General features: G+C 28.4%; 1 protein-coding gene across 1 annotated transcript; it reads right to left on the bottom strand.

Annotated features, from left to right (window-relative positions):
- Positions 1-2,596: 2,596 nt before the first annotated feature.
- LOC132947449 (kelch-like protein 3) lies at positions 2,597-7,559 on the bottom strand. Its single transcript, XM_061017739.1, has 11 exons — positions 7,518-7,559; positions 5,705-5,816; positions 5,421-5,649; positions 5,171-5,346; positions 5,002-5,098; positions 4,724-4,880; positions 4,543-4,646; positions 4,181-4,483; positions 3,951-4,094; positions 2,940-3,192; positions 2,597-2,859 (listed from the first exon to the last, which is right to left on the bottom strand). The coding sequence occupies exons 2-11, from the start codon at positions 5,800-5,802 to the stop codon at positions 2,663-2,665; spliced, it is 1,758 nt and encodes a 585-aa protein (XP_060873722.1). The 5' UTR covers positions 5,803-5,816; positions 7,518-7,559; the 3' UTR covers positions 2,597-2,662.
- Between the last annotated feature and the right edge of the window lie 2,148 nt (positions 7,560-9,707).

Below are 9,707 nucleotides of genomic sequence, written 5' to 3'. Positions count from 1 at the left end.
TTTGAGGTAATATTGTTAATGCAATAGGTACCTAAAGATACTGTTTTTTATTTCCAATATATAAATGATTACAATGTATAATCATATAACTCAAATACACAATACAATTCGGTATAATATTATATTGTAAAATATAATAATATAATTTAATTAATAATAATATAATTTTATATTATAAAATAGCCGTATAAAGGGGTCCCTAATAAATGTTTTATCAACAATGTTCAATAATTATGTTACATACAATAATTATCCAGTTATATTTGAACTTTCCAGTTATAAGCATAAATCTGAAATGATGATAGTAATTCTCCAAAATTACACTGTTATAACAATTAAATACTTAGTAAAGAATTAAAAAGAAAAAAAAATAGTTGAAACTTCAATTTACAGTCAATAACTATATTGTATCTAAAATTAATAAATAAAATAATACTAAAATGTTTTTAAGTACATAAATATGCATTCTATATAGTATGTTGTCTTTAATACAATTTTAGGCTTGTTATGTAGGTAGTAAACAGCAGCGACAATATAAACCTTTTACCCATAAGAGCAGACATTGAAGCTACCCGCACATACAAACAAATATAAACCTGTCATAATTCTTTTATTAAAATAAAATAAATTTTGATATCATTTGAAAATATAAATTTAAAGTAGGGCATTAGTCAAGTATAGTATATAGTATATGTATAGTATATACAGAATAAGATTATTGAATTATTTTATTTAATAATGCTAATAATACATTATTTAACAAATACCACTGCCAAGTGCCAATCTATTGAAATGTTAAACTTCATAATTTAACACTTTGTGGGTGGGTGTTTGATTTTGATTCATTTGTCAACATTTTTTTTTACTTTGGTGCCATTGCCACTCATGTTAAAAATTATTGGATTCATATGTGAAACTGCTAAGTTATCAATTTTAAATAAAATACTAATGTAAACTGTGACAATATAAGTACCATTATCTTCTAAGTGGCATAATTTAAAATATGAAGCCAGATATTATATGCAAAAATATGATAGATGAATATATATTTTAGACTACTTTTGTAATTTATAAATTATTTATTACTTCACAACACAAAGTGAAATACGTAAATAGTATTTTACTAACACATTTAAAAAAAAATAAATTATATTATAAACATATTTTTACTCTTATTATAGTGAGAAAAAATAGAATGATGCATATTACATGTGAAATATACAAATCAAATAAAACCAATTAATATAAAATAAAATAAAAAAAATTTAACTCAATGTCTCAGTTCAAAACTACAACAACTCGAGTTATAACAATTCCGAGTTATGTACACAATCTTATAGAGTATAGACTATTTCATATCGATTTCAGTTCAAGAACCCAATAAAATATGGTTAAATTATTTACCACGAGAGAGCATTTTCAGTATTATAATTTACATTATGTTGCATAGATAAGCAATATAGGAAACACATTATACCCAATAAAACAATTTTTTGAGTTTTTGCAGTATTGACTGAGGCATCGAATTATTAAACAGCAGATTATTTTAAATTTATTTTAACATTTAAATTTTAAATATAAACACATATATATTTTAAGCTAAAAAAAAAGGAATAACTATCCCCTTGTGTTATAATCAGAAACGTCTTACAAAGTAGCAATTTTATCATTATTTTTTTTCAATATTTACTTAATATATGATCCGGAATGCCATTCCGGTGCATTCCAGTCCATTGATATCTTACATAACAAGACAAACATTTAACTATTACTGTATTAATTAATTATTACCTGATTAAAGCCAAATCAAAACGACCCAGATCATACATAATCAAACCATATCTGGTGTCAAAAATAAGAGTTGCTATTGAAAAAACTTAAGTTGTATTGTGCATGCGCAAACCAAAGGAGTTCAGGATTTGAATTTTTCTTAAAATGTGCACTTTGGTACCACCTATTTATCACAGCAAACCGTTTTTAAATCTAAGGCCATCGGGCTGAGATATTTAATGGCACATATAAGACGGGACACACTGTATACTTTAATAATCCCAAGTGTCCACGAATATTATTTTTAAACTAAAATTGTCATTTTTTATTTAAATACCTCTTTAATTTGATCCTAATTGTCCAATCTCAAGCTATAGAAATTAAACATAAAAGTTGTAAAATTAAAAAAAATACAATAAATGTATTATCATACAAAATAGGTAAAATTGTATATAAAACAAATGTATGTATTGTATATAATAAATTAAGAATCTTGAATGAAGTTTTTAATCTATTCTATCCAACAATTATTATTTTTAAATTGAAACGAGATGACTAAAATCGTTATTCTCCATTTAAATACCTCTGTAATTTGATCCTAATTTGAACAAAAATTATCTATGAAGAAAATTGTGTTTAGGCATATATTTTATAGTTTTTTGGTTATATTATTAACTACTAATGAGAAACCTTAATTTAAATGTCCAATCTTTAGCTATAGAAATTAAACATAAAAGTTGTAAAATTAAAAAAAATACAATAAATTTATCATCATAGAAAATAGGTAAAATTGTATATAAAAAAAATGTTTGTATTGAATATTATGCTATATATAGTGTGATATACTATAATGCAATATATGAAAACATGTATATATTGTATACAAAAAAAATCATAAATGCTCATTAGTTGTAAAATGTCGTGGCCTATTAATGGCTACTACTCCAGGTGAAAACCGCATAATGTTCCATTTCGCTGTGACCATGGTCCAGGTATTAGTGTGTGGGTTGTAACATTCTACAGAATCCAAAACAGAAGTTTCATTTATTCCACCGACGACATACAATAAACCATCTAATGCGACTACTTCTATAATAAAAAATTAATTTAATTTGAAATATTAAAAAAAAAAATTTCATAAAATAGTTTACATTTATTCTACAAGTTACCTGCATATTTTCGAGGCACAAGTATGTCTGCTATAGTTGTCCATACTCCTGTACCTGGTGTGAGTTTTTCCACACTTTTCAATATGTTAAATCCATTATCACCGCCTACAGCATATATTTCACCATATAAAACTCCTACACCGGCACCACTGCGACGTACACACATGTTCCTGGCTGGTCTCCACAGATCATAACTGGGAGTATAATATAAAACAGAGGCTAAAGCCCGTCTTGATTGATCATAACCTCCTACCTACAAAATGTATATATACAAATAATTGTGAATAAAAATACCTGACGCTAAGAAGAAATCCCGAAGTAAAATATTATTGCATAGCATTTTCTTGTTGAGAACATATTTATAAGAAGTTGAATAAACAAAATATTATGATTTACAATTACAAAAATGTATCTATTATAAATTATCAATTTCAATGTTACACAGGTATAAAAATGTTTAGAAATTAAATATATTATATATTGTATATTATTTATAAGTTCTATATTTAACAAATATAATACAAAAGATCATTCAGGACTAAAACTAATTAATGTTAAGTAGTAAAAAAACTTAATGAAACTAAAATAATTGAGCTATATTTAATTTTGAAAATAAACATTTAATAAAGTTTAATTTTTTTGTGTATATTGTATTAACAATATTAAAAACTAATAAGTAAGGTCATATTAAACGAGAGAATAATAATACTTTTTATTTTACATTAAGCATAAATCTGTAACAAAAATGTGATAGAATTTTTGTACTTCCAATATAAATTTAGGTAGATTTTACGATCAATGAAAATTAAGTTTTTCCTGATGAAATAATTAAATTATTGAAATAAAGTGCTATATAAATAAATATTTTTATTAGCTTATTCTTCAATATCAATTCAAATTTTGAATTTATCGAAATATTTTATTTTGTTAAAATGTTACGCTATTCTTTCTCGGGAGAATTTTATTATTATAACAAATAAAATACAAAATTAAAACCATAAAAATATATACCACGTATAAAATATCATCCAGAACTCCAACCGCAAATGAAGATCTTGTAGTAGACATATTTGATATCATATGCCACCTTTGAGTACGGAAGTCAAACACTTCTGCACTTTTTAAATCACCATCTCTATCATTGTATCCTCCTACCTTAAATTAAATGTATAATTTATTGTTACGTGCTTTTTAATAGAAATAACGATTAAACTAATAAATTATGATTCATTATTACTTACGGCATAGATATTATTATTAATTACACCTACTCCTAACAATTGTCGCTCGACTAACATGTCGTCACATCGTTGCCAACAAAGGGATTTTGAAGAGAAATCTAGCATATGAACACACCGATAAGATGATAAGCCACAAGTATAGCCACCCACATCAAATACAACATTATTGTTAATTACGGCTAGACTATGTCTTCTATGGTTTGTAATCAATTCTGGTCCAAAATGCCATAGGTTTGTTCGTGTATCGAACCATTCTAAACTATTACTTAATCCAGACCCAATTCCACCAACAGCTACTATAACCTGTTATAGTTAAATTATTAAATGCATTGGGAAGATAAATAAATTATACGGAATCATACTTGTTCTCCATATCTGGGTTTATACTGAATGCTTTGTGGAATTAACAATTCTGATTCAAATTTTAATGCCCCAAGCATTATGTCTCTATGTAATGACTCACGACCTTAAAAATAACAAATAAATATTTATCTAAAAAATAAATTAATTCACAATGAAAGCATAATGAAAGGGAAAACTTACATTTAGAATATCTCTGAATAAGAGGTTCCTCAAATACATTTGTAAATAAGTAAGCCTTCGACATTAATGGAAAACGTACATGTTCCAATAATTGAGGTAAAATATAATGTCTTGAATCCAATTCATAGTTTATCCATCTAATAACACTTTCAAATACCTAAAACGATAAAAAAAACTTATACATTTATAAGACTACTTAATATTACATGTTAGAAGGTTACTTTATTATTTCTTCGTAAATAATAAAATATAACAATAATCAATTTTAGTTTGCCTACTATTTCTTCAGCTGATACTGGAAGTCTATCACTGGATATCAACTTAATTACTTGTTCTGATGATAAGGATAGAAATTCGTCACAACCAAAAACTTGTCTAAGAATCAAAATATTACAATAATAAATAAAATTCCTTTATAGAATCATAATAATAAATTATATTTCGTACAAAAAGTATTGATGAATATATACTTCTGAACTTGTTATCAAATTCGTACAGCTATGAACATCAGCGAAAGAGTTAATACCAATACAATTTGTAGGACAGAGCTGTGACTGTAAAAAATCACAACAAGCCTCTTTTACTCCGTGAAACAGCAAGAGATCTGCCGCAGGTAATAATACCTTAAAGAAATAAATAACAAACAATTTGAATAATTTAGTTTTCTATAATTAAATCAAACTTTATTTATTATTACCCGGACGTTTTCTTCAGTGATCAAGATTTTCCCTGAATATATAAAGTTTACTAACTGCTGTAAAGCGGTTGAGTCAAACTGTTTCATTAATACGAGGTCATGATTTCTTTCTGCAAAATTTGTGAACATAGCATGGAAATACGGACTAGCTGCTGATAAAACCACTTTATGTGCAGTTACTATTTTGTGATCGTCAGTTTTCAGTTTAATATCACAAAACATTTCACCACTACAAAAAAGTTTTATTAATATTTTTCTAGGAGATTAAATCACTTAACACTTACTTGCGTAAGGATTGCAAACTTTCATAAAAATCTAAAAAAGATGAGTTTTTGTATAATACTGGTTCACATTTACTGGAATCAGGATTTGTATTTTCCATTTTGTATTTTCAAACTAAAAAAGACATTTTAACTATCAATCATAATTATCGATAAATATTGTTAACAATTCTCTATGAAAAAATAATGAAATCCATAATTATTTTAAAATAAAATCATAAAAAATAAATATCGAGAGCAAAGTTTGCTGGATGAAATGAAATGATTTTAAAATATTATGGAATCATTTTTGTACAACATTACTAACATGATATTGTTTTGAGATGGTGTTTATACAATATATTTTTAAGTAAAATATTGTTGAATTCCATATAGGTAGGTACATATCTAAAAATATGTTCTTTCCTTTAAAGTGGTTTACTTAAGTAATTGTATTAAAATTATTATTAATTGTATTAAAATTAATTTGAATAGTCTATTTGATATTGTTACACCTAGGCTAGTATAGAGACTTTGGGTGCCTGGAAAAATAAGGGATATAGTTTGTTTGTTTTAAAATGTGATGTGTAGAGGTTGACACATTGAGACACAGATTTTTCTACAAGTTATATCACAATCAAAATAAGACATGGGTTGGTTTACACTGAGATATTATGTATAATAATTGCAACAATTTGTGTACAGAAGTATATTAGGAACTGTTGTCATTCAAGCGATTTTGTATGTCTTGTACTCTAATGGTAATACTTTCACTCCCTTGAAAAACTGTGGCTTCTGACAATCTGACTCTTACCTATTACTATCGAGTTTCGTTTTTCCCCTTCTGCTTTTCGACTTAAAAGTGGACCATTGATCCGGGCATCTTTTTTCCTCACTTGTAAGAACCATTCCTTAAACGTTTTGTCTACAACTTTTTCTTTTCCATCTCTTTTTCATTTCAGACTGCCACTTTCATTTTCCATTGTTGCGCGTTAAATATTCAAATATTCTTTATAAAATCCAATTGAATGTGGAATGAATAACGTTAAATGAACTGCGGCACCAGTTAAACGAATTTTTGTAAGAACATTGTACGACTTAAATAACTCGCACTTCTGTTTCAAACTTATATGTTGGAGATAAGACATTTTTAGATTTTTAGAAGTACGAAAGACTAATCGTCTTACGTACGCATGACGAAGCTGAACTAGGAACGATACGTACAGGAAAGAGCATTCTTATATAGGAACTGCACTTACGATAGAATACAGTAAAAACAATTGTAACGACGGCAATGAACCGGATACCCGGTGTATGTATCAACTGACCTTCGCCTAATTGTTTCAAATAACAGATTAGATGTTCCAATAATCCGATTTATTTTCAATGTTCTAAAATACGGCCGGTCCGTCCCGGGACAATTTGTTTTAATAACGCTATTGTATCAATTATCCGTGTTCCTAATAAGCAGCTTCTACTGTATTAATAACTATTCCCTATTTTAGTAAAATTTAACACATTAGATGTGATACAAGGGCCGTTCTTACAATGTCTGATAACACAAACCGACAGAATTTCTTTAGTATTACCGTTGGAATTCTGCCGGTTAGTCTCAACCGATTCTTAACCAGCCATTATGAACGGCTCTTAAAGAGTATAAGACAAGAAAAATGTGTCTCATTGTGCCCCGTCGCGTATTGCCAAACGTTAACCATTTCAAGTTAAATATTTAATAAAAATACCTAAACGCAAAGTTTTATGTGAGTAATTATTGCTCAGAATATGTATTTTTTTCTTCTGATTAATAGTATAATGTAGTACAATAAAAAATACTTACCATTAAAAAAATTACACGACAGTACGACACGAACAAATTTAATCGGGAGAGCCGGACGACGTACTTTTTTGTTTTGTTAACATAGTTGAGAGAAATGTTTATGATACAGGCCGGTAATTGTCAGAAAATTAATAAGGATAGGGATACAATAATTTTGGCTTCTATAGAGTGACCAACGTAAAAAAAAAATAATGTGCTTGTGCACTTTTTTGCATCCGTGTACACGACGAGTACTCGAAATAATGCTTCGATTCTGAATATCTTGTTCGAGGGGAAAAGGAATCCAGTTGGTGCATTCGTGAGGCTAAAATTCCCAATAATTTTCAAAAGCGCCGGGAAAAACAACGTGACAATTATTAAGAAAAAATGGGAATTTCACGCAAAATCGATTTTGGATTTTGGTGTAATTCTAAAACAAATGACCGTATATGTATATAATTTCCATTTGTCGTTTATAATAGCGTTTGGAGTTCATATCATTACAAGATTTGGATATTGACTACAACTTCTCGTGTAGTGATTTTCTCATTTTGTTGTAATATTCAAATATGATCCATGTTATCAGAACTAAACCGTTTCGCATCGTTGCATATCGATGCGGACCATTTGATTTGATTTCTCTCTAACTATATTATGTACACTGCCAAACACTTACAATTTCACATACAATTTTTGTATGCTAATGGACTAAGCTCTCACCACACTACCACAGATTAAGTGAAGTCCATAGTCTCACTGTGCCCCCCCCCCCCCTCGCAATTGCATACCTATTACCTATATACCATTATACAATATACTTATAATATATACCTACATGCACATTGCAATTTTATTACACAAATGTATAGAATATATTATATGTAATATAGAGCGATTCACCCCATTCATTCATTTTTGTAAATTTTAATTGTATATTAAAAAAAAAACCGATTCTAAGCATAGTTGGTCTGTGCACTTATGATTATACCAAGTATGCCTATATTTTATGATTTAAAAGTGATAAAGGTAATTATACCACTTTTTAGTATTGGGTGCATTAGTAGTAGGTACAGTCGAAGGATAAATTAGTTTTTGTCGAAAATATTGCATTTGGAAATGTCATTGAGTGTTATATCGTTATAGTAAATAATAATATATTTTAAATGTTTACACTACCCTGGAATAATATTTTTGAATTTCTTACAACAAAACAGCTATCATAGTTATTATTCTTTGTTTAAATATATAAAGTACTCTAATTTTGTCGAAATTGGACAATGTATATTATACCTAATACCTGTACAAAAAGTTATGTTAATTTTTTTTTTATATTTTTTGGATACCATACATAAACTACTTTCGTGAAACCTTTGTTTTAGATATTCAATCCTTAGCTATATATAAAAGTTTATTTTTTTATACATTTTTATCTAGGAAATAATTTGAAAATTTTGAATTTTGTACAAATTTTTGGAAATACAATAAAAAATCTCAAATGACTGTACATCGCTCAAAACGAATCAAAATATTTTGATAGTTGCATCAAGGATAGAAAATAATATAAAACTTAGTGTAAATTTCAATATTTGCTGTTATTCGTAGATATTTGTCGACTATGAGCGAAACGATGAATGTATTGATTTTACGGTCATGTGTTTTTTTTTTTTTTTTTATTTTTGTTTCTGTCCTTAGCGTTTGGGGCAGTAAAACTGGTAATCGGAAAAAAAATCCCCAGGAAATGAAACCCTGACGAACATACCCTGACGGAACGATATCCCCAGACGAACAACCCCGGAAAAAAAATCCCTGACCCTAGGAAAAAAAATCCCCAGACTACAATATTACTCACAACCACAGTCCACATGCAACATGAACAAATATTTTTTAAACGTTAATTAGTATTTATAATATTACCGTTTACCACATTATTAATGTATAATTACAAATACGTATATTATATTATAATAGGTCATTGGCCATTGGGTGTGGGGGAGGGCACTGTAGGTTTTTAAATTGGGTAGGTTGGTACACATGTGTGTTGTGTTTTGGCAGAATTTTTAAAGGGGCACCCGTAGGTTTCTTCCGTACCCCGGTGGGGGGGGGGGATGGCGGCACTTGTTCTCCGGACACCGTGACTTACCCGAAGAAAAATGCCGCCCGCGGCCGAGGTATCGAACTCGGTTCGGCTGCATCGCAGCCAACGCCTTAGTC

This window comes from Metopolophium dirhodum, chromosome 6 (assembly GCF_019925205.1).
Source record: "Metopolophium dirhodum isolate CAU chromosome 6, ASM1992520v1, whole genome shotgun sequence".
Taxonomy (NCBI): Eukaryota; Metazoa; Arthropoda; class Insecta; order Hemiptera; family Aphididae; genus Metopolophium; species Metopolophium dirhodum.
This window is presented reverse-complemented; position numbering and strand designations above follow the sequence as displayed.